Source organism: Myxocyprinus asiaticus, chromosome 38 (assembly GCF_019703515.2).
Source record: "Myxocyprinus asiaticus isolate MX2 ecotype Aquarium Trade chromosome 38, UBuf_Myxa_2, whole genome shotgun sequence".
Classification (NCBI taxonomy): Eukaryota; Metazoa; Chordata; class Actinopteri; order Cypriniformes; family Catostomidae; genus Myxocyprinus; species Myxocyprinus asiaticus.
Window position 1 is genome coordinate 28572717 of NC_059381.1, and position 25591 is coordinate 28598307.

General features: G+C 36.2%; 2 protein-coding genes across 3 annotated transcripts in view; one reads left to right on the top strand and one right to left on the bottom strand.

The window, feature by feature from the left end:
• Positions 1-7529, top strand: part of dbn1 (drebrin 1) — a 122238-nt gene extending 114709 nt beyond the window's left edge. Inside the window, exons 12-15 of the mRNA XM_051677736.1 lie at positions 242-349; positions 1836-2272; positions 5494-5599; positions 6259-7529. Coding sequence (XP_051533696.1) covers positions 242-349; positions 1836-2272; positions 5494-5599; positions 6259-6311 — 704 coding nt within the window. The 3' untranslated portion in view covers positions 6312-7529. The remainder of the gene's footprint in view (positions 1-241; positions 350-1835; positions 2273-5493; positions 5600-6258) is intronic.
• A 137-nt stretch (positions 7530-7666) lies between these two features.
• LOC127429019 (proline-rich protein 7-like) lies at positions 7667-23699 on the bottom strand. Of its 2 annotated transcripts, none has more exons than XM_051677750.1 (3): positions 23424-23699; positions 20633-21436; positions 7667-14029 (listed from the first exon to the last, which is right to left on the bottom strand). In XM_051677750.1, the coding sequence occupies exons 2-3, from the start codon at positions 20931-20933 to the stop codon at positions 13596-13598; spliced, it is 735 nt and encodes a 244-aa protein (XP_051533710.1). In that variant the 5' UTR covers positions 20934-21436; positions 23424-23699; the 3' UTR covers positions 7667-13595. The 2 variants fall into 2 exon arrangements, with proteins under 2 accessions (XP_051533710.1, XP_051533709.1); XM_051677749.1 differs by having other exon boundaries at positions 7667-14032.
• Between the last annotated feature and the right edge of the window lie 1892 nt (positions 23700-25591).

Sequence of the window (25591 nt, forward strand, 5' to 3'; positions counted from 1 at the left end):
GCCTTGGTTATTTTGGCATGTCCTTATTTTGATGTCACAATTATTGACAGCCGGACGCAGAAGATGCTGCACTTTTTGACAGGCGAAACACTGCTTGCTATTGTTTTGCATTTATAGAATCCCATTCAGACTGTTTGTAAACGTTGTCATTGGTGTTGTGATTGATATTTTGACTGGTTTAGAGTTGTTTTAGATTTGTGTAAGCTCACATTAAAAGTTCACCTTCTCTTTGATGTCTCAGATGACTTGACTGAAGGAATCCTGGAGCGCAGCATGACCACTGGGTGTACGCCCATCCCCAAAATCGCCATTCAGGAGGAAAAAGACGACTTCATTCGAAGAGAGTTTGGTAATGCAAGAACTCTTATTGATCTTGAGTCAGTCTGTAATCTCGGCTTTTGATCAATTCAGGAATGCTTTAATCAAGATATAATGTAGAAAGAGGGTGGAATGAATGGTTTCATTTTAATTATATAGCAGTGCAAGTGAGAAGCAACTAAATTCTACATTGTGTACTGTGGGAGCCGTGGTCTTGCGGTTAACATGTGCGTTGACATACTGTACTGTGGTGCTCATGTGGGCAATGCAAGTTCGAATCTAGCTTGCACTTCCCATTCTATCCCCCACCTCTCGACTTTCTGTATAAATAAAAACAACAAGGGCAAATACAAGATATTAATTCATTACAATGAAATATTTTAATGTAATTATTTTTTTCATTGAATGTATTTCAATTTAATAAAGTATTATTTTAAAGATCATTAAAATATCAATTATTATACTATAATTCAAAATGCATTTATTATAATAATGATTACTATAATTTATTAATAATAACTATTACTTAAAAATGTAGCATTTTTGTTTAAGATTTATGCATTTAAATTTTCAATTTCATAAAAAAAATGAAAAATAAAAAAAAAATTCCACCAAATTGAATTGTGTAATTAAATGTAAAAAAATAAAATAAATAAATAATAATATATATATATATATATATATATATATATATATATATATATATATATATATATATATATATATATATAGTCCTCCAGAACAGTTAATAAGTTAGCAAGGACTCTAATGTGTAATGATAAATCTCATCAGTTTAATAAATTACACAGATGGGAGTCTATTATTGCTCACCTCAAATCATCTCTATGTAAACTGACCCAGATGTCGTGGTCTGGGACTCATTTGTTTGTCCAGGTTTCGTTTGCCTTCACAGCTGACTGACTCTCTCAGCTTTCGTGTGTGTGTCCTGACTGCACTGTGTGCTGAGATAATGCACTCTTCTGGGCATGTAGTTACTGTTCACTATGATAACAGGAAGAACACATGCCTCGAAATATCTTTGATATTGCCATGACTGCTTCCTTAACATGAGGGAAATATGAAGTATATTTTTCCATCAAAAGCTTAGATAGTTTAGTTAAAGGGCCATTTTGGTAACAATTTCTATGAAGCCTGAATTTATACAGCATGATGAGGGTGCATCTGTTTTGCATTTATCTAATTTAATACAGTTTGTTTTCATTACAAATTATATTAGCATAATAATTTAAGTAAAAAGTTATTAGTTGCATGTACTCGTAACAATTGTAACCAAAGCTAAACTTTTATAATACTTAGCCTACCTATTCATGATTGCACCTAAAGAGTATCATGCATTAAAACACTTGATCTTTCATGTGTATCTTATACCATGTGTTATAAGGCATTATGAATACTTTCATGCATTATTTATACAAACTTCATATAATGTATTAACACAGTTTCTATAAGGTTAGACTAAAGACATGAACATGAACATTTCCTTTGCCTTCCTCTAGCCTTTGAAACTCCAAAGCAATCTCCAGTGCAGGAATCAGGCCATGCCAAGACTGCTCAGAGTGTTTCCCCTCAGCCAGTATCCAACACAGATGACAGCCTGCTGGACCTTTGGGACAGTGGTCCGGCACCAGCTACGGCCCCCTCCCAGGCCGCCCACATCATGGACCTGATGGAGGACACCCCAGAGCCTCATCTGGCTGGCTCCTCCCCCAGCCTCCCACAGCCGCTCCTGAGCTTCGATGAGATACCTGACACCCCCTATTGCACAGGCACAGAAGATGACCCCTCCAGCCTGGTAGATGTGGCTGGACCCCATCAGATGACCCTGAGTTACCAGCAGGCTCTGCAGCACGCTTCCGGCTCTGACAGCCAGGACATGGATGACGGACAGCTGCTGTTGACCAATGGAGACACGCTGCTTAAAGAAGGGACCCAGGTAAGAGCCTTTTGCCAGTCATATAAAAATATATATGCTGCCTTACTTCTCATACTACATTATCTTTTATGGCAGATGCTATACGCACCCCACTTTAAATTGTGGCACATAAACAATTAGCATTTTGTCTACTAACTAGGGCTGTCAATGTAACTCAATAATTCAGTGCAATTAATTGTATAAAATAAAAAATGAATAATTTCTTCTGGACCATAATATGGAATATACCTACCATCGGAGCAATTTAAGCTTGAAGTACCACCTGTTTTCAGCAGCAGGCAGTAAGCACAACTCCAACAGTATAGGAAACGGGCAGCTGTACAGACAAGAAACCACATTCAGGCTTGCCACTTTTTGTATTGTCTTATCAACACTTTACTCATCTGCCACAATAATGTGATGCATTGTAATTATCGGAAATATTATATTTATAATATTATATTTGTAATTCTTTAAATGTATATATTTAATAATTATATTTTGAAATATTGTTATTTGAGGGGCTTTCTCAGCAAATATTTTTTATTGCAATTTATTTGATTAATTAATCAGCATATGTAATTAATTGATTGACAGTCCTACTAACAAAATATACTATTATAAAATAGTATTTAATATGATAACATAAATAGCGTGTAAATAAATATAGCATAATACATATAGTTTAATAACATGTCATATTTTGTATGTTGGGTCTATATTATATCTTATTAGTGTGTTATTGTATATATTATGCTATAGTATATATAATAGAATCATTAGAATAATCATAATAGTTTTTTATTGGTATTGTTATATGTTATACAATTATTAGCGTTTTGTCTAGTATAATTACACTGGTGGCCAAAAGTTTGGAATAATGTACAGATTTTGCTGTTTTGGAAGGAAATTGGTACCTTAATTCACCAAAGTGGCATTCAACTGATCACGAAGTATAGTCAGGACATTACTGATGTAAAAAACAGCACCATCACTATTTGAAAAAAGTAATTTTTGATCAAATCTAGACAGGCCCCATTTCCAGCAGCCATCACTCCAACACCTTATCCTTGAGTAATCATGCTAAATTGCTAATTTGGTTCTAGAAAATCACTTGCCATTATATCAAACACAGCTGAAAGCTATTTGCTTCGTTAAATGAAGCTTAACATTGTCTTTGTTTTTGAGTTGCCACAGTATGTTGGCTGTCTTAAGGTCAATTTTAAGTCAAAAATGGCAATAAAGAAACATCTTTCTCTACAAACTCATGTCAATCATTGTGTTGAGGAATGAAGGATATTCAGTGCTTGAAATTACCAAAAATCTAAAGATTTCATACAAAGGTGTACACTACAGTCTTCAAAGACAAAGCACAACTGGCTCTAACAAGGACAGAAAGAGATGTGGAAGGCCATATGTACAACTAAACAAGAGGATAAGTACAACAGAGTCTCTAGTTTGAGAAATAAACACCTCACATGTCCTCAGCTGACAGCTTCATTGAATTCTACCTGCTCAACACCAGTTTCATGTACAACAGTAAAGAGAAGACTCAGGGGTGCAGGCCTTATGGGAAGAATTGCAAAGAAAAAGCCACTTTTGAAACAGAAAAACAAAAAGAAAAGGTTAGAGTGGGCAAAGAAACACAGACATTGGACAACAGATAATTGGAAAAGAGTTTTATGGATCTTAACCCCATTGAGCTTTTGTGGGATCAGCTAGACTGTAAGGTGCGTGAGAAGTGCCCGATAAGACAGCCACATCTATGGCAAGTGCTACAGGAAGCGTGGGGTGAAATGTCACCTGAGTATCTGGACAAACTGACAGCTAGAATGCCAAGGACCCGAAAAGCTGTCATTGCTGCACGTGGAGGATTTTCCGACGAGAACTCTTTGAAGTAGTTTAAGAAGTTCTGAACATTTAAAAAAAAAATTGTAATAGTAATTTTTCATGTTATTAATGTCCTGACTATACATTGTGATCAGTTGAATGCCACTCAGTACCAATTTCTTTCCATAAGAGCAAAATCTGTACATTATTCCAAACTTTTGGCCACCAGTGTATACTAATATGTTATATAATAACATATATAAAATAGTTTAATAACATATTATATATAGTTTATTAACATATTTTATATGCTGGATCTATATTATTAGAGTGTAATTGTAAATATTATGCTATATTGTATATGATATAGAGCTATTAGAATAATCATAATAGTTTATTACTAGATATGTTATACGTTGTACAATTAGAATTTTGTCTAGGAACATTGCAAATTACATATACTATTATGTTATACAGTATAATAACACATAAATATGTATATTATATTATATTTACTATATTACATATAGTTTTGTAACATGTTATACGTTGTGTCTATCTTATTAGTGTATTATTGTATATATTATGCTAAAGTATGTATAATATAATAGAACCATTAGAATAATCATAAAGGTTTGTAACTAGATATGTTATACAATTAGTGTTTTGTCTGGTAACAATACATATTACATATACTAATATTTTAGATAATAACATATAAAATATATGTTGTGAATTATATATAGTTTAATAATATATTATATATTGTTTAATAACATATTTTATATGTTGGGTCTATAATATTAGTGTATTATTGTATATATTATGCTATATTATATATAATAGAACCATTAGAATAATCATAATAAGTTGTTACTGGATTAGTAATGTCTTACACTATTAGCGTTTCATCTACATGTATTATTATGGTATATAATAACATATGTAGTATATTAGATATAGTAAAATGGTTTAGTTTAATAACACTATATACAGTATATAATATATTGTGTATAAATAAGTGTGCTTATTTTTTTCTTTATATGAATTACTTTATTTCATTCATTTCATATATCTGGTGGTCAGTAAATGTCAAAAGCTAGTGCAAAAATACTAATACCGATGTTCGACCCTACAGTCCACAACTCCACCTTGTATTGGGGTGCAAATATCTATACTGTGCTGTTTACACCCATTTCATTCCATAGTTTCATTTACTTTGCCACTAGATGGCAACATATGTTCTATACTTCACATCAGTGTAATGCCACAGACCTCACTGTAACAAAGCAGGATGTTTCTGGTTATCTAACAAAGATTTTGAGTAGCCTGTTACCACACAATACATATTTAATTAATGATTTTTACTGTGGAATATGTTTGCATGGAGCATTTTATTTGTGTTTATGCAGGCGAGTGAAGGTTATTTCAGCCAATCACAGGAGGAGGATTTCGCCCAATCAGATGACTGCACTGCAAAAGTGAATCCAATGCCAGTTTTTTATAACAAACCACCAGGTGAGATCACAGTAACGTTTTAGTAACAAAGACCATTTTCTTTCCTGTGTTGGGGCAGAGCTTGTGTATCCAAGGCTTTGTCCTGTTTTTATATTCAGTATACTGAATAATACTCACTCACTGTTTTTAAGACATACAGTAGTATGTGAAACATTATGAAGTGATATACATTTCAGGCAATAGTGTGCTACATTGTTGTCACATGACCTCATGTGCATGTTTAATCCTGTGATTGGCCTTCACTTCTGATCTTGGAAATAAAAATGGTTATGGTTAACAGCCCGATCAAATAATGGGTCAAGAAAAATATATATATAAAAAAATCTCAGCTATAATAAGAGAGCATTTTAATGGATGTGCCAGTAAAACAGCATCATCAATATTTCTGGTCAATTTTAATTGTGTACAAAATTTTATTTTGACAACTTTTAGGAGTACACTAGCGTATAGTTGACCACAAAGCTAACAGACATTGACTAAAAGCCACAAAACTTAATGAGATCTTTAATATGTCCCTTTCTTGCAGCTGTATGTGCTCATAATCCTACAAAAATAAAAATAAAAAAACTGAACAAAGAAAAGATTTCTAGTTGTTACATCACTCCTTTTGCTGAGAAACGATCATATTATAAGGTGTCTGTCTTTATTGTCTGCCACAGAAATCGACATTACATGCTGGGATACAGACCCTGTGATGGAAGATGATGATTAGGAGCAACAGAGACAAAACATGGCGACACCTTAAAGAAAACTGATTTTACAAAAGTTACAGAAGTCTTGCATCAAAATGTTTTAGAAAAAATTGTTAGCCACCAAAGAAAAGGACTCGGGTTATTGTTAAAGATGCCAATGGGTATGAGCACTCTCAGTTTTTGTATGTGCATTTGAGTGTGTACATTATTTATTTCATTTCTCTTGTTTTGCTATGCAGAGTATAGCACAGTGCGTATCTAGCGCTCACCTGTGTTGTATCAACTCCCTGTGCCTAACAGGTGTGTGTAGTAGCAGATTAAACCGTTTAGTTAAACATCAGATTTGCTTTATCAACACTGAGCTCATGTCTACTCAGTGGTTCAATCAATTTTTTGGTAGGACTTTCCTGCAATGTTAGCTGTTCAGACTGGTTGCTTAGTTGAATCACACAATATGTGTATGAGTGTTACGCCCAGATGGACCTTTGGTTTGATTAATCGTTTGGTCAGGGTCCTTTTTCAAAGCAAAGGCATGTCAGAACTAGATTTTAGCCTCAGTTGAGAGTGACAACGCTCAAATTTAGTAAAAAAAAACTTAGTTTGTGGGATTATGAAACTATTTTGTGTTGTGCCGATTATTTCCAGTATATTGACGTTTCGCCCTGTGTTGGTGTAATCGCCTTTTAGAATTTTTAGCGCCAAGTAGCATATGTATATTTTGACTACATATGAGACAATGTGTATAAACAGTGGCATTCCTGAATTTTTTTATTTTTATTTTTTACAACTGCAATAGAATTGGCTTCGATTTGTTAAGAAACTTAGGCAATAACATTTGTAGTGGACTCAGTTGGGAAATGTTTTAGTTATATTCGGCATTGTGTGTGTGTGCGTGCATGCATATACTTGTTTTAAAATAATAGGGGAGAGTCTTCTATTATAAGGGAGGTCACAAACATACTCTACGCAATTATGCAGACACAAATGCTTTGCCAGCGGATTGCAAGCACGTAATCCCGTTGTACATAACACATTTTTCATTACTGTTGTGGCAACAAAAAACGTCAGTGTTTGAGGGGCCGATAAAGATACCTTCAGATACCATTGTGGTTCAGTGACGTGATGCACATTTTGTTTTGTCCAGATCTATTAAGTTATTCAAAAATATATTTCAAATGCAATTCACACAAAGCAATAACTTAAATACACCTGATGGACATGTTTTCAGTTACTGAGTTCAAAGTCATTTTGGTATTTGTTTCTGGGACTTGAAGTAAAAAATGACATGTGGTGTAACTGCCCAGAGACCAAACAAAATAACAAATAAAAAATCTTAAAATAAAAGTCTCAATAAAAGCGGAAATTCTTATAATAATAATAATAATAAAATAAAGAAATGTCATGTGTAGTGCACAATAATCTTTTGTTGATTTTTTTTCTCTTTTTTTTAATAAGCTATAAATAAAACATGATTAATATTTGAAAAACTTTTGTCCACAAAATAAAAGTAATGTGGTGTAACAAACATGTAGGTAGCCATATTGTTGTCATGTGACAAAAAACATAAAACAGAGATGGACCCTTTAGACCTTAAAGACTGTAAAGTAAAAAAAACAACATTATTTTGTCATATAACATTTTATGAAAATTCACATTTTTGTTCAAGTCATTTGGAGTAACCCTGAGAAAACTTTATTTTTAAATTAAAAAATCCTGACATTTGTAAAAAAATAAATGTTTTTTCACCTTTTTTTTAAATGAATGAAGTTGCATGCACTCTCATGTATTCAAGATGCAAGGAAAGTATTTCAATATCTTTTACTTGATGGTTACACCACATGACATTTTTAAAGCCATCAAATCAATTTATTAACTTTTCTTTTGTTAGAAAATGCTATGATTGATGTTTTTCAAGAATTTTGTAAAACCAAAAGGACTTAAATATTACATTTCTATGAACTTGACACGTGTTTTAAACTAGATTTTTAGAAGATTTCTCATTTGTATCACTTTAGATAAACTTATTTGTATGCAGAACTCCGCAGAAAAGCGACATCTGTCATTCGTAAAAGTTCTGTGCATAATTTCATGATATAATAAGCTTTTAATAAGGGTATAGTATTCTCAGATCCATTTAAAACATTTTACTATGTTTAAATCCCTTCCACAGAATTCCACAGATTTCAAATCAGTGCAGAAAATGAGGAAAATGTCTGCAGATTCCATTTGGGACTGGTTATTATTCAAATAACTAGCTATAAACATGTCAACAGTTTAACTTTAACCAGCTTTCTCGGTAAGATTCCCTTCGAACTGCTGCACTGTCATGACAGTGGTTGACCTTCTACGGTCACTTGTTTCCTTCAGAAGACTGTTTACGATAATGCCTGCTATAGCGCCCCATGTGGCAAGGCTGAGAATACAATGCTTGCGTTGTGTTACGAATCGTATTAGGACACATTTCAGTATGCAGCAATGCATAAAATCAGACTTGCGTAGATAGATGCATTTGTGTAATTGCATAGAGTATGTTTTGAGTATTGTTTTTAGATTAATTACACAGTCCAAAGTAGAGTGAGTCCCATCATGAAGGAAACTTCTTATAATCACACGCATTCCAAGCCAATGTAACCCACATAATTTAATTATAATATTAATATGACCATCATAATCTTTTGTATGTGCTGTTGCTAGTTAACAGTGGATTAATCACAATCTATCCGGGACTTAAATGTCTAGAGTGATGTGACCTTAGGGGTTATTCAATGATTATCTTCAGCGAAAGCAATTTATAATATGTTTTTATGGACCTCAAAATATTACAACCTTCGAATGAAATTTGGATTTGAAAATGACATGAAACTTAGAAAACATTTTTCACTCAAAGATAATAGCAGGGATCCTCTAGAGGTCTCCTAGGGGTTGAGCAGCTTGCTCAAGGGCACAATGGTGACTCTCCATTGACTCAACCAGTACACTTTGTTTTACCTGACCACATCCTTTACCACTAAGTTATCACCACCTACTGTCTTCCTCAGTCTGATATTTACAGTCATTAATACACCTTAATTTTATGTTACAAATAATTTATCACAAAAATGCTGAGTGGAGTAAGCGAGCAATAAGACGAAACCAATATAGTATTGTTCTGTAAATAGCTCTAAGTTTGTGCTCAATGTAATATGTACTACAATCACTAATATGTATTGATTCACCTGCCCCTGAAAAACTTACATTTGGATTGGGTTTCTTAAAACGTTTCGTGAGAGCGAAAACAAGGTTGCTCAGTTTTAAAGCTGGTGATTTTCGATGGGAGGTAACCCGCATCTTTAACAGTAACTTTGCCCTTTTTGAAATGACTTCAGTGTACTCTTGTTCACCCTCCAACCTCCTTAGTAGTGATTATTATTCTCTTTCTCCCTCAAACTACTAGGAGACTACTACTACTACTATTACTACTACTACTACTGTTCTACTACAGTAATTTCGTCTTTGCCCCTGAAGCAAGGCTTAGCATCTCCTGAAAGTTCTCTTTTTTTAATTACATTTTTTTTTCTATCTCTTCCTTTTTCCGTCCGCTTCTCACATGCTGTTTTTGAAACAAGCACAATATCTTTTGTGACATGCTATGTGCTTATGTATGTTAATAAAAGACTGTAAAAACCTTCCAAAAACTTGGTGTACTTTTCCTTCATGTTGGGTAAGTTACTCAAAAGAACTAATCTGTTACAAATTGCTGATTACTTCTCAAAAATAGTAATTTAGGTTACTCTACTGATTACTTAATATAAAAAGTTATCACATTACTATTTACTTTTAGTAAGTTTAAGTAATTAGTTAAGACAGTAAGTTACTTTCTAAAACACTTTAAGACAAATTTTGTTTTTCAACTCAAAAGAAATAAATAGCAATGTCTATATTTCCAAAATTTTTAACCAACCACGACAAGTGGCATTTTGTCAGTATCTTGTTTTTTTTTTTGTTTTTTTAATGTAGCTTTGCACTGGGTAGACCCACCCACAGAGAAATCTCTTTGGTCCAAACTCCCACTCCACATAACTGTATATTAAACATCAGGTACATTCTGACTGGCTGTGATTTTGTCGCATCAGTACTGCATTTTCACCTTTAGTGTAAACAGACAGATTATTTGATTGGTTAGGACATGGTGTGGAACAAAAATGGACAATTAGAAAAGCTCAAACATTATCGCAACAGTTGCACCTCAGTTTTATTAATGAGAATTGAGTTTACTGGCATTCATTGGCCCAGTCCATGTATTGTATATACTGTATTTAAAAAATAAAAAATTCTTACATAATCATGGAAATACTTAGCAGCTAAAAAATAGTACATAGCTCCAATTATTGTGTGTCCACACTCACAAGCACATTTTTGCATGCTACATGGACATTGCATGGTAAACTTTCAGTTTGCCATTCACAGTTCATGTGATGAAGAAAGAATATTAGTTATCTAGATTGAAAATAATCTGGATTTTAAATTGGAAATGAAAAATTGGGAGTCTATATTCATAGCTCCTATCTTATCCAAACAAATATACAGTACTCACAAAAAAGTAGTCAGCCTAAAATGATAACGGCTTTCATTGTAAATGGCACAAGTGTGGTACCTTTGGTACATAATATGTATCATATATGCTCATTTGCAGACCACATCCACTTATCATGGTGGATGTGAGGAGACTGTGTACCCAGCAGAGTGATATAACTGTTCACTTCATCTATGTAAACAGATTCACACGGCTCTGTTTCGGTCGCATAGCAACACATTGCTGGCAGACAGATGACAGTTTACATCTCTGTCTTTTGCCTCTCGTGATGTAACATAATTTTAAAAAGCTAAATTTAAAAATGAGACAAGATAATCATTGTATTTACTAACCCACTCTCCAAAAAGACCCCTCAAACCCTTCACATAGACACATTTTAAAGTGAAATTATTTTTGGGCCATAGGCGCATTTTGAATCGCTGCATTAGTGTACTATGGAAACAAAGATGATTGTAAATTAAGGTGCAGTGATTTTGCAAAGCTAATACATTTTTCCACTGATTGTCTTGATAGTCATTGATAGTCTGTGCAAAAAAAATAATATTTCCCCTGAATTGATCAACATTTGGCCATTTAATCCATTGGACATTCTCGATCTTTATTTAAAACAGAGGAGGGCATACTTCAGCCTTGAATTGGTCAGCAAGGTGTTCTTTTTCTTAAAGGAATATTCCAGGTTCAGTACAAGTTAAGCTCAATCGACAGCATTTGTGGCACAAACATTACTACAAAATTAATTTCAGAGGGTTTAAAAGCAGAAATGTGAAGCTTACAATTTTATGAAAGCACTTACATTCATTCTTCTGTTAAAACTTTTAAAGTTTTAAAGTGGTTTAAATCATCAGTTTTACGGTCATTACTTAGTGTTACATCATTTTGGCAATGAAGTTGTAAAATTGGATATAAGGTTAGTAAGCAATTTTAGCACACTAAAATCATGTTAACCACCATATTGTTTATGTCTTGTGGCTATACTTTTGAAACAGTGAGTATTTTAACGTTTATGCATTGTCTCCATTCACTTCCATTGTAAGTGCCACAAATGCTGTGGATTGAGTTTACCTTGTATTAATCATGGAATATTTCTTTAAAGGGATAGACAGAATGGTGGCCTCAGTCACCATACACTAATATCAAAATAATATTTTTCTATATCATTATATAACTTAATGTAATTGCAATACATACGTTTGCACAGGTTATTATAAAGAAGGGAACAATGCCTACACCTTTTAAGATGAGCAGGCACAACAAAAGAGAAGATTTTCATAATGTGAGAAATATGATTCCTTTATGCTTTTGTTATTTTTGGGCAGTCTAGTAATGGCTGCCCAGTTTTAAAAAAAACTAAGCATTTCATTGTCATGAACCAAAGATGTCACTGTGATGTTGTAAAGACATTATGTTGAATTTATGCCACAATTGCTTTTCATATTTCCAAAATGGAGCTTATTTTAATCAAATGTCATTTGAAAGCATCCAGTACATGCATGAAAGCAGTGTTATGTGCCGGTAAGCTGACAAAGACAGCCATTAGATGAATTGAGGTAGAGTTGTTTAAGGGCATGGAAACATAATAGGAAATGATGGTGATAAAAGAAAAAAAAATAAATCAAGCCTTTTCACAATGCAGCAGTCACCACATTGAGGAAAAACACGCTGCACTACCAAAGTGGATTCAGTTTGTCTAACTAGGACAAGCACCAGTGTGAATACGCTGTAAATCTCAAATGGTGTGGCTGCAACAACAGCAGGGTGTAAAAATGGCAACATGTGCAGAATGAAAACGTTACAAAATTCTGGATTCCCATTCGTTGGTCACTATAAGGCCCTATCATCAATTTGAGGAGCACTTTAGGAGGACTGATTTAATGCTTTACAAAAAGTCATCATTCATACAGAGATTCTGAAAATGCTAAAAAAGAAAAAAGGATTGTACTAATCACATGAAAAAAAAAAAAAAATCCGTCTCTCAATGTACCTGCATGGACTAATGAATTAAAAACTGTGGGAGTCATCTTCCTCCAATGGAGACTACAGATGTTTTTTTTATTTATTTTTTTATGTAATTCTTAACGCAGCTTCAGCGAATCCTTTAGAAGACATTTTTTGAATGACTACATTGAAGCTTTGAATCCCCAAAAAGTTAAAAATACCTCCAGAGAAAGGAACTCACACAAAAATCAGTTTTCGAAACATTTACCTCGAAAACCAGGTATTGTTTCATGTTTTATAAAAAAAACATTGATATAGTCGAGCAGCATTGTGTAGCTACAGTACAGACCAACCACTGTTACTTTGCTATGTGTCTGCATTATGTTATACCCTGATTTACAAAGACAGGGTTTGAAATGTCACTTGTATTATATCAGAGGGCCGCAGATGAGAAGAAAGGGAGAAAGAGAGGATGTGAAGGCGAGGCATTGGTGGGCTGCAGGCAGCTCTCGGGAGCCATGGCAACAGCATTCACATAATAGCTGCTGCTCTGCATCAGGCGAAGATGCCACGGAGTGCGAGAGAGGGAGGATGAGAGAGAAAAGAGAGGATGATGGATCTGCAGTGAACCCCTCTCTCACGAAAACAATATAGATAGTCTAAGCTGAATCATCCTGAAATTAATCTGCCCCCAAAACTGCAATCGAAAAAATCTGGAAAGCCTCTTTCAGACACGTCTTACCACGTATGACTCAGCTTTGCGAGAACGTGGTCTGCAGGTCTTTTTTTGTGGGGTTCATACTGCTGTGCTGCGCCCCAGAAGGGGAAAGGCGGTGGGCAAACCATAGTGTTGATCCAGACCGTGGAGGCCCCGAAGACCCAAGTCTGTGTGAGTCCGGCCTTCACGAGGCATGGTGGCAATGGCAGAGGCCTGAGGCTCTACGGGCAGATTGTTGTGGTTGAGGTCCATGGTGGACAGAAGGTGTCCCAGCGAGTCCCAGCGCCTGGCAAAAGGTAGTCGTATGAGGGAGGAGGAGCCACGTTCGGAAAACACAGTCATGGGGGCCATCTTGCTGGTTTCAGACTCCTGTTGCTCCCTGGAGGACCTGGTTGATGGTTTGGTGTAAGTTCCTCCTCTTGGGTCAGCCAGAACCTCACTGTAAGGCGGCGGAGGGTCCTCCATCAATACGGCTTCTTCATAGCAAGGAGGTTTTCCAAAGACATCTGTGTCTGCTGAGACAAACCATATGGTTCACAGAGGAACTTTAAGTGAAACAGATATTGCAAGATGCACCAAAAACTTAAAGTTTTACCCTTTCTTAAAATGGTAACTGTGTTTTGGAACATGTTAGGTGGTTTTTAGCTGGTCCAAGCTGGTCATTAGCTGGTTGACCAAGCACCATGGCAAAGAATCACCAAAGGGGATAAACATATTTTCTAATGTTTAATGAAAATGTGTAAAGGAGTGTAAATTGGTATTTATTACACAATTTAACAAAATAAGTCATCCAAAAGTAATCAGATTAGATCATTTAAAAGAATAATCTTAAAGATTATGGTACCGATTACAATTTTAGATGCGTAATTTCAGAAGTAATCTACCTTACACTGGGTATGACCACAAAATTATCTACCAGCTTTGACCAGTTTAGACCATCCTCCTTGTTCCAAAACACAGCTAACAGCTTAAGATGGTTTTTCAAGCAAGGTTAGTGCAAAGTCCTTTGCATAAATGCTTTGCAAATGACTTGGGTTCCCTCCCAAGATATGTGGACATTTCTTTTTCCAAGTCAACTCGAACATCATTAAACATAATATAAAATAAGCAGACATCAACTTCTTATCAGATAAACAACCACTGTATAAAATCAAGTAGTTAGAGGAGGACATAAAACAACAGAAATGAGGGTTCAGTATATTTTATCAGGGGGGCAGAAGAACTGTGGATCTTTTATTATTTCTTCCAAGTGTCACCTCTGACTCCTAGATGAAAGCCTGGATAGATTTTCTCCTGTGAAGGAAAGTGATATACCAGCATATCGAGGTCAGAGATAAGAATGTGTTTGGCGATGACTTGGCAGTGTTTTTTCCTAGCAGCTGTGCTTTTGCCAGAATGGAAGATGAAAGGTAATGGAAAAGTACCCTTGGAGCCTTTGGGCCTAACTGTGCTTCTGGGCAGCACTTTGCTTATTGGCTTATTGGATGTAGGATTTTTATTTTATTTTTTAAATGAATGTGTAGCTCAGTTGTGTTCTTCATTTGCAAACCAAACTTGCTTAGTAAACAAGATTTTTTACATCTTCTGAAGAGATTGGGGTTAGTGCTTGCACATGCAAAACTCACTGCCATTATGTAAAGGGTGTTCTGGTTGGTTGCTACCTTTTAACTGCATCCGACAAACGGCAGACGATAGACCGGAGGTCATTCATTTCCAATGGAGAGGCGCCCGGGGGCTGCATGGGATTCCCACCATCTCCGGATGTGACATTTTCTGATCCATTTTGAGCTTCAGCAGCGCTGAAATATTTCAACTTGTGTGACTAGACTACATGTGACTGCCCGACCGGACGTGATGTATTCATTCAAAACTATGAGTGCGAAGTAAGAAATATCAATAAATTTTGTCCTAAATTTTTTCTGAACACCTGCTACTTCTGTATATTGGACGATTATGAATGTAGAAGTCAGAAATAATCATCTATGTTGCAAATATATCACAAAAGATTTTTTAATTACAGTAATTACTAAAAAACAATATAAATAACAAATAATAATAATAATAATAATAAATTAGTGAATATTAATTTCATTGAATTCATCAATCTGTACAACAAAAATCACACACAGTTACATCATTCTGAGGTTTGCTGTCAAACCGTTGGTAGCTTCTCCCTCAATGAATGGCATCCATTGCGAGCAAATTGACAGTTCATCATGACTGCAACTAGGGGGAGAAATACGACAGTCATTTGTGAATGTCGGAGACTGTGAAAAGGTGGCTTTAAAGGCCCAAGTCAAAACAAACGACACCCCTAAACTGCCCCACATGAGTGAAACCCAGTACCCCCATCCCCGGTTCATCATAAAATCCTCAACAAATTTCATAATATCATTTTAATACATCATATGATATCACAAACACAATATCATATTTTGTGATTTTGTGACATTCAAAATTTAGACGTACTAGCACAAGTAAAAAGAGCCCATTACACATCTTTATAATATTTTTGGTCCCTAGCAACATGATCACATGGGAAATCAACATGCTACTTCTGAATGTTCATGTACACTGAAACCCCTTTGCCGAATTACTGACAAGCACCATCTCCCATCAGACATTTTTGCACCATTTCACACGTGTTTATCTTTCCTTATGGCACTAATGATAATGAGTCATGTGAGACATGGATTCTGGTGATTGGAAGCAATCACGTTCGCTCCGAGACAAGGGTTCGGGTCCTGTGGAAATTACAAAGTAATTGTGTCACAATGATGAGCACGATTCGGAGGTTGCGTTTTCGCTCTAAAATTACATTTTTACTCCACTGACAATTAGGTTTTGGGATGGGATTTAGGTTAGAGGGTAGGGTTGATAACATATGCATTCTTGTTGACTGTATTACATCATTTACAACTAAATCTAGCTTTTGGCGCCACCCTGTGGACATTTCACCCGGAAACTGTTCAACAACACTTCTAGCTACAGTCGCTGGGGGCATTAAATCGAATTTTGGCAAACACAGACTGATTTCAGCAGCAGAACTTTAAATCTCCTGTTGCTGAATTTACAGTGTGATATGTCTCTAAATGGGGCTTGGGTCCTGAAGCTGTAGTTGAAGTATAATACTTAGAGTTTGTTCAAATCTGTATCACTAAGTACAGTATGAGCAAAATTGATGAACTATAAGAAGTCTTCAACATCATAAAACATGACAGGGAAGGTGTTCAGATCTGCTTATAACACCATCTTTAACTGCTATATTTAATTAATCTACCAGAATTTAGATATAAACTTATGCAGTGGCCAATTGTGATCAGACACACGTCAAACTTAATCATTACAGAAAGGGTCACCCACTTCCCACCATAGTATCCATGGGTGATGTCATCAAATGAAAGGATTATATGACAGAGAGGTCATTTGAAAGTCCTCACTGGTGACTAGACTGGATTCTATTCATAAACACTTTTCCTCATTACAAAAATCCCTAGACAGCAGTTTTAATATCATTGTAGAGGCTGGTTTGAAATGGTGAGGGTACCATTTCAAATAAGCCTCAATGTCAAGCATGGTAAATGGAATATGAGCTATTATAGTATGTTGTTGCAAATCTTGGATTATATGGCATATTGTGCATTTTTAAGTGCTGTGCTTATATTAATACTCTTTTACAGATTTCGATGAAAATGTACTTAATATGAAATATTTTGAGTTGTTTGTTTTTGTTAATAGGGCAGTGTATCCCTCAACATTTTTAAAGTCTAAAGTCAAGATACAAGACTTCTTGTAAAACTTTGTGTTCTTGGAGGAGAATGTTCAACTACAGTATTTTAAAAAATATATACTGAATATATATAAAATGTGCATTGCATTCAAAAATGTGTTAGACTTCAGAACTATGATCATATCAAAGGCAATTTTTTCATATGGTACCAAAGGCTTCATAAAGGATATAATGAGCCTGTTGTTGTAAAGTGATACAGAGTCCCTTTAAGAGCTAAATTCTTTCTGACTCTTACCCTTTTAAGAGCTGACTTATTACTCAGGCCTTGTTTTAATGTGTGGCCATCCGTCCTGTGTGTTTGGCACAGGTTTAAAGGCACATTCTTTGCCCATGTCCAGGGATTCTCCATCTCTGGCAGTCTGCCTGTCTGCAAGAGCAGATGATTAGCCGGACTCTCGCTGCTGCTAGCTGTCTCCTGTACTCTTCTGCCTACACGACACCCACAGAAGGCTCACTGTTACCATGTCACACATGAAAGAATGCGGACTGCCAGCACTGTGTGAGGTGTGGAGTTTTTCGGTGGTGCAGCTTGCATGGAAAGGCTGATCTTTGGGGCATTGGTTAACAGTGATTAAACACAACATGTTTGTTACTTGAAAGGGTAAAAAAGGTGTAGCCTTTGCCATTTAGTTATTAGATTATGCTAATCTTTATTTTAAAAGATTGTAAATCTAACTACATAAATGTTTACATTTTCTAAAGAGAAATGATGGGTGCTTAATGTTGTAAAACATCATGAATGTTGAAACAGAAAGTTGAGGTGGAACTACTGTATCAACCCTCTATGGACACGCTGGAGAAAGGACTGGCTGTTGGCTATTAAATTTAGTTTTTACTTGCCAGACTTTTGACAATATGTAAGCATAATGCAACTGATCATTCTATCAATTTAAATGATGTCATGAAATTGCAATTATAATGATGATGCCACTACATCAAAAGTACTTTGTAAAAAAAACAAAAAACAAAAAATTGGGGCAAGGCTTCACACAGGTTTTTTTTACCAAACCACTGCATAGAAGCTGCAAGAGCCTATTTGTTAAATTCTTCAATATTTACAGTGTTTGTTGAAGCTAAAATATTTAATAATGTATGATTGCCCCTTTAAATATTTATATGTTTACACATTTATTACACTTACTACATTTTGTTACACTGGACTGTAGCCATGCTGTAAAATGGAGAATGTTGTGAAAACAGTCTGTGGAAAAACTTAAGGAAAATCAGAGTTGACGTCGTTAAATGCAATGTAAGTGCAACTATGGCATATTATAACTAATGGGATGGCGACACTGCGATCCACGACAACTCAGGACCCACTTCACCCAAATAAGGTACATTTCCTTAGAGTGCACCCTAATGAGACAGCATGCAGTGAAAATCTCAGTGCTAAAGTTCTTCTTCGCCACTTCACAACTGCGGGTGCATTTCAATAAGCTCCCTAGTTCAGTAGTCAGGGCACTGATCAGGGAGTCGGCCATTTCTAGTGCTGTCCCAATCGCCAAATTGCTCCAGGGCACTGAAACGTTCGCTACCTAAAATCTCCCACAATGCAATGTAAAAACCAGGGAGCATTGTTGCTCACTATGGTCCCTTACCAGAAATGTTGTCATGTCTTCTGAAGTCTTTCAAGTCTTTAGAAGATGAGCACAAGTGTAAAACTATGAAGTCAATCCTTATTTTCTCTTTAAAAGAGATGTTGTTGTCACAGTGTGTTTCCCTCGTGTTTCCAAGGACTCTTATTTTGAAGTGGTTTTTGTCCTCTGTCTTCTGTTTCCCCCAGACTACATTTCCCATAATGCACTGCCCTCATCACTGCCATCTGTTCCCCATTGTTCTCACCTGTTTTCCATTCCCTCATTAGAGCGTATAAATACCCTCTAGTTTTGTTCCCTCTTTGTCAGCTCTTGTTTGTTGTTATTTGAGTTCACGTTTGTTTGTTTCGCTTTCATCACCTTCATTAAAAGCCTGCAATTAGATCCCCCGTCTCATCTCAGCAACTACTCGTCACAGTTTTTGTAATATCTTTCATCCATAATGACCATGAAAGGGAAACTATCTTTTAAATATATTAGTGTTGTTAGAAGAAGGACAAAAATACACTCTAATAACAGATATTTTTAGTCGCATAGCACAAAATTTGGTTGCATATGCGAATGTTGAGGGCTGGACTATTGTTGGGAACCAAGAACCGGTTCCATGTTTTAAAACCGTTTTTCCTGCATTACAATTGAGCGGCACTGCAACACCACTAGTAAATCAACAGCATGACTAGTTTGGTCCCATTCCCGCAAGAATGACTACTTTTTAGACGGTTCTTTTAAGTTTACAGTGCACAACATACAGCTTGAACAGTGCAGTCCAATTCCGATACGTCCAAGTACTTACTGAATCACAAACCATTCATTTTGTCATGTCCAACTCAAAATAAACCAAAAGTTATTACTATACATGTACTTATGGCTTGTGAGACTTCAGTGTAATTATTAAATGGTTGTTGATATGCCGCAGTGTAGTTAAAGATTTACATTATGAATTTTTTTGTCATTTGTGGTATTTTATATAAATGACTGAATGAATAAAATATATTCATTAAAAAGTTGTTAATCGTTAATGGAACCATTAAGGGATCAAAATCGTTAAGAGTAAGCGGAACTGTTCCTTTTGATTCCCATCCCTAGGTGGGGCATATTGAAGGGCTCCTCTTTCTTTGAGGCATCAATGTTTATGGTTCATTTCTCCAGAAGAGAAATACTCTACATTTAAAATATATCTGCTGAAAGTGTATTTTTTGTCAAAATTTTTAGGAGTGCAATAGCTAACAGACATGGACTAAAAGTCACAAAACTTCCATCTTGATTTTGTTGAAGCTGAAGTATGCAACTTTTTAAGTGTTAAAATATTTTATTTTATCTCAGCTTAATATGCAGAGACAAATATAAGCAAGACATGGATAGGTTAATTTTCTCGGACACTGTAAACACTGTGTCTCTGTAGCACTGTAAAATTCCAGTGTTTTATTTTGAGTGACCCCGCATTGACCCGCCTCAACAATGTTACTCAACCAATGGCGTGAGTTGGAGGCGGGACTATCTGATGGTTTGAACAATAGCAGACGAGGGCCGTATTCAGAAAGCTGTTTTGAAAACGTTGTTTATTTTTGCAATTCCGTTCAGTGGCGCTAGTGAATATTATGAAATTATGAAATAATGATTCTCTTCAAATCAGTAATTGAGAGGACAAATGCCCCCTCAACTCTAATGGTATGCATGCCTCTGATTAAACAGAAAAATGTTCTAATGAAGAACTGGTTACAAAGTCCTACCTTCAGAGACAGTCCAGTTTGCTTGAGGGAGAGTGTGGGTAACAGGCAACTGTGGGGGCATCATTTCAAATGCTGGGCAGAACTGGGGGGGCTCTCTGATGGGGTAACCACCACCTGTACACTCAAAAGGCTCCATCTCCAGTGCTCGCAGGCACTGTTCCCTCAGTCTCTCTTCACGCCGGCGCTTCAGTTTGCGTTGAGCGAAGCTGCAAAAGCAGCAAAGCATGACAATGAGCGCCCAGATCAGCCAGAAGCCGGCAAAACACACCAAAAACGTGTAGGTGCCCTGCGACATCACCATGATGATAACCTTGATGAAGCTCGGGCCCTCCAGGATCCAGTGTAAAAGTCTTACGGAGACCTGCTGGTTGTTTCGCTGTGGTAGAGTTCACTCACTAAGTCTCAAAGCAAACAAACATGTCATAGCTATCCTATTTCTAAGAATCCCGTTGTTAAAAACCCATATAGAGTCTATCCAAGAGTTAGCTGAGTTCATTTTCTCAAAACTAACCAATGGAAAGGTTTCCCACTGACCAGAGGTCAATGAAAGTGACCTGGTTTCACTCTTGAACAACTATCCTGTGTAGCTCTTTCCACAAAAATGCCAAATGTTCAGTATAATGGAAAAGTGAAAGCGAGTAGGCACTTTCCGAAGGTCTCACAGAGCCATTCTCAAGAAGAAATGAATGTCTGCAGATGCTCTTTTCCCGACAGCTGGTGCAATGAGGGAATGCTAACTTCTCGCAGTGCCTGGGTCTCCCCCGTGTTGTGATCCTCAGCTGAGCAGATTCGGGCTCTTTAGATCTCCAGAGGACATCGGCAGTCACGACAAAGGGAAAGAACACAGAAGGGGACAAACGTCATAAGTTATAAACTTGTCATATTTTCAAAACACAGACCCTTAACATTTCACACACAATGGCCCATTTCATAATTAACCTCAGCTGTTCAAGCACAACTCGCACAATGACTTTAGGGGGTAAGTATTAGTTTCGTGCATCATGAGAGTGAGAGTACACAAAGCTCTCCATAAATACACAAAACACAGATTGTGAGGAAATGATGTCAACAGAATGAGCCTTCATTCACTAAAGTATTTTCAGACATCCACTGCTTGACCATTAATGATGGCTTTCAACTGTCGGCTGTTTAATGATAGCTCTCAACAGCAGACAAATAAATATGCCATTACCACTATGATTAAGACAGGTTATATAACCACTTCTGCTTTGCACTCATTCACAGTTCAAATTCAACAGTGACAACTTCCTCTCCTATGCACTTTGATGAAAGATGAAAGATATTCACATCTCGGTGACCTTGAGAAAGCAGATTTAATCTTTGTCCTGCTTATGGCCTTTTCTCCTTGGTGCTGATTATCCATTTCTGATTGATTCTACATACTGACTTAAAACTGATCAGTTATTCATCATTGGAGGACATATAGATTATCTCTCATGAACTACCAGAGCTGCTTTACACTGAACTTGCAGAATTATGTTGATGATCCGAGAGCTCTATTAAATACTCATTGTTTGAATGAGCCGGAGGCTGTCATCACCTCTTACTTAACCGAGTAAATGTGACTTTGCCTAGCCTCAGTGATGTCCCCTATTAACACAACTTCATTCACAGTAATACATAAATGCATTATTATGATATATGAACAGCATAAACTTTTTCATCACATACCTTTAATCCAGAATATTACATATGAAATAAGATTAAAACAACATAAAGAGTTTTAAGGTGGCTTTATTAAAGGAATATTCTGGGTTCAATACACGTTAAGCTTAATCAACATTTTTTGTGGCATAATGTTGATTACCACAAAAAAATAATTTACACTTGTCCCTCCTTTTCTTAAAAAAAAAAAAAAAAAAAAAAAAAACAAAAGCAAGAATCGAGGTTACAGTGAGGCACTTACAATGGAAGTGAATGGGGCCAAATTTTGGAGGGTTTAAAGGCAAAAATGTGAAGCTTAAAAGTTTATAAAAGCACTTACATTACATCTTCTGTTAAACTCATGTATTATTTGCGCTGTAAAGTGGTTTAAATCATTGTTTTTATGGTCATTTCAGGGTTTTAGGGTTTACGGCTTTACGTCGTCATGGCAACAATGTTGTAAAACTGTTTATAACTTTACACAGAAAAGATTAGTAAGCGATTTTATCACATTAAAATCATATTAACACATATTGTTTGTCTTGTGGCTATACTTATTAAACAGTGAGTATTTTAACATTTAATGATTGGCCCCATTCACTTCCATTGTAGGTGTCTAACTGTAACCATGATTTTTGCCCCTTTTGTTTAAAAGAAAAAGAGAGACAAGTCGAAATTAATTTTCATGCTAATCAAAATTTGGCCACAAATGCTGTTGATTGAGCATAACTTGTATTGAACCTGGAATATTAAGGTTTCTAAGTTGCTAAATTGGAAAATGCTGTCTTTATGTTTTTATGTATAAAAGGGCATACATGAATGAATCAATCAATTCATAAATATTAATAAGTACATCCTGTTATTAATGAACAGTGAGGTCGTGCCTCACAGGCAGATGATAGCCTATTTGTGGGGGAAATGCGCGCAACAGGTAATGGCAGATAAACAGCATATTATATATTATGAAGAGCAAAATACAATATTCAATGTTCATAAACGTGACCTGTGGTCTACCTACCTCTGCAGCAACAAACAACAGCAACGGAGAATATTTGATTACGCATAAGTGACCATTGATATTTGCTGTTTAATAATCAATTTATCAAGTTTATAAATAAATACTTACTTGGTGCGCGTCTTCCAGTCACGATGAGTTCATTTTCAGACGCATGACACCATTTTAATGCCCGGGACGTGTCTTAATCCAAATAAAGTTGCTCGAGTTGTCAGTGGCACACGTTGTTAATGACAGACTTGAACCGCAGAGTGTTCACTAATGTTTACCTGGATAAACGGAAAGCGCTCCGTGTTCCGCGTCACTCCTCGAGATCGTGATGCGAGCGATGGTTAATGGATAGATGATAATTCACGCGAGCGCGTCATGAAACACTCCGCTCTGGGCTGCTGCTGTCACGAGAACTATTTCAAATTGAGAATAACGGTCCTCCAAACAAACTGACATTAACGCTCGCTCCTCCTTTTTAACTCTTTGTAGAACAAAGCGATTGGAGTGATCACGTCTTGTCTGAATGGGATTGTTTGTTATGTCTGTTTCGGTCAGATGTGACGTGGTTGTGATCGGCATAATATATGAAGTCCTTTAACTTTTGTACATGAACGATAGATCTATCTATCTATCTATCTATCTATCTATCTATCTATCTATCTATCTATCTATCTATCCATCCATCCATCCATCCATCCCTCCAACCATCCATCCATCCATCCATCCATCCATCTATCTATCTTATCTGTGAGGCAGTTCAGAAACATTGACCTTCAGCTGTAATGAGAGCATTTCTTTTATGCTTGGAGAGGAAAAAACACTGTAACATTTTGCTCCACTCCATTTCCCACACCTTAACAATCAATCCCATTTCTGTATCTCTTCACCTTACCAGCATAATTTTGCCCTTGCATGGCACACTTGAATAATATTTGTGTTTAAGCCACAGTGTGTAATTTCTTTGCCGTTAGCAGAACCGAACTGCATTTGCCATTTTCATTTCCAAACAGGTTTCCCAGACACCAGGGTTACCAGATCTGCATAACAAAGACATCCCACTGACCAATCAAAATATCCTTTTATTTGTAGGCCTACTATATATGTAAGATACACTGTAATATTTACTGTAAAAAAGTAACTAAATGCGATATAGTTTAATTGAGGCTGGACAGGCTGCAGGGGATTTTTTACTTTCAAACTGATCACACTGTGAATTAGGCAACAGTAGGTTGAAGGTTCTTCAGCTGAAATCGGTCTGTGTTTAACGAAATTCGAATAACTGCTCCCAGTGGCTGAAGCAAAGCTGGAAGCTTTGTTGAATGTATGAGCACGTGAGCTTGTTTCCAGGTGAAATGTCCACAGAGTGACACCAAAAGTGTGTAGTATTTTTAGTTGTTAATGATTAAAAACAGTTAACAGGAATGCATATTGTATTAACCCTTTGTAAGGGGGTTCAGTGGAAAGGAGGAGGCGAGAACCGGTTTGACGACTTAAATAATAATTTAATGAATAAAGTTAAACAAAAACACACAACCATAAACACACACAGCACAGCTGCCTGTAATTCTCTCTCTCTCGAACTGTCATCCCCATCCGCCTTTATCCCTCACGCGCCCCATCAGGCTGATTGGGGACCGGGCGTGCGTCATTCCAGCCCGGCCCCGCCCTCCTCGGCTCTACACCCTTTCATTCGTACCATCACACATTTGTGATGGTTAATAACTGGGCCCCGCAGAGTAGCGTCACACATATTTGTTTCTGCAACAGCCAGTTACGTTACAAGCTGCCAGTTTCAAAACGGCTTTTGCGCCGACACAGGCTAAGCTGGTAAAGCGCCTGTCATTTATATTCGCTCAAACAGTTACTCATACAGTCTTTTAAACCACATAATAAGTTCATTTTATATACATCCATCCAACTAGTCACCAAAGTACCATGATTTTACAGCAACGTTTACAGCTCTTATACGCACAGTCAATACATCAAATGCGATTCCTCCGATGTGTGCTGCCATTTGTTTACATTAGTAGAGGTTGTCATTCGTCAAACAAACAGCTACTCAAAGAGTCTTTTCAAGCACATAAAATGTTTATATTATAACTAAATGCGATATAGTTTAATTGAGGCTGGACAGGCTGCAGGGGATTTTTTACTTTCAAACTGATCACACTGTGAATTAGGCAACAGTAGGTTGAAGGTTCTTCAGCTGAAATCGGTCTGTCTTAAAAAATGGTTATTTTATGTAACAAACAGCCTAATTGTCACCAAAGTACCACGATAACAGTTCA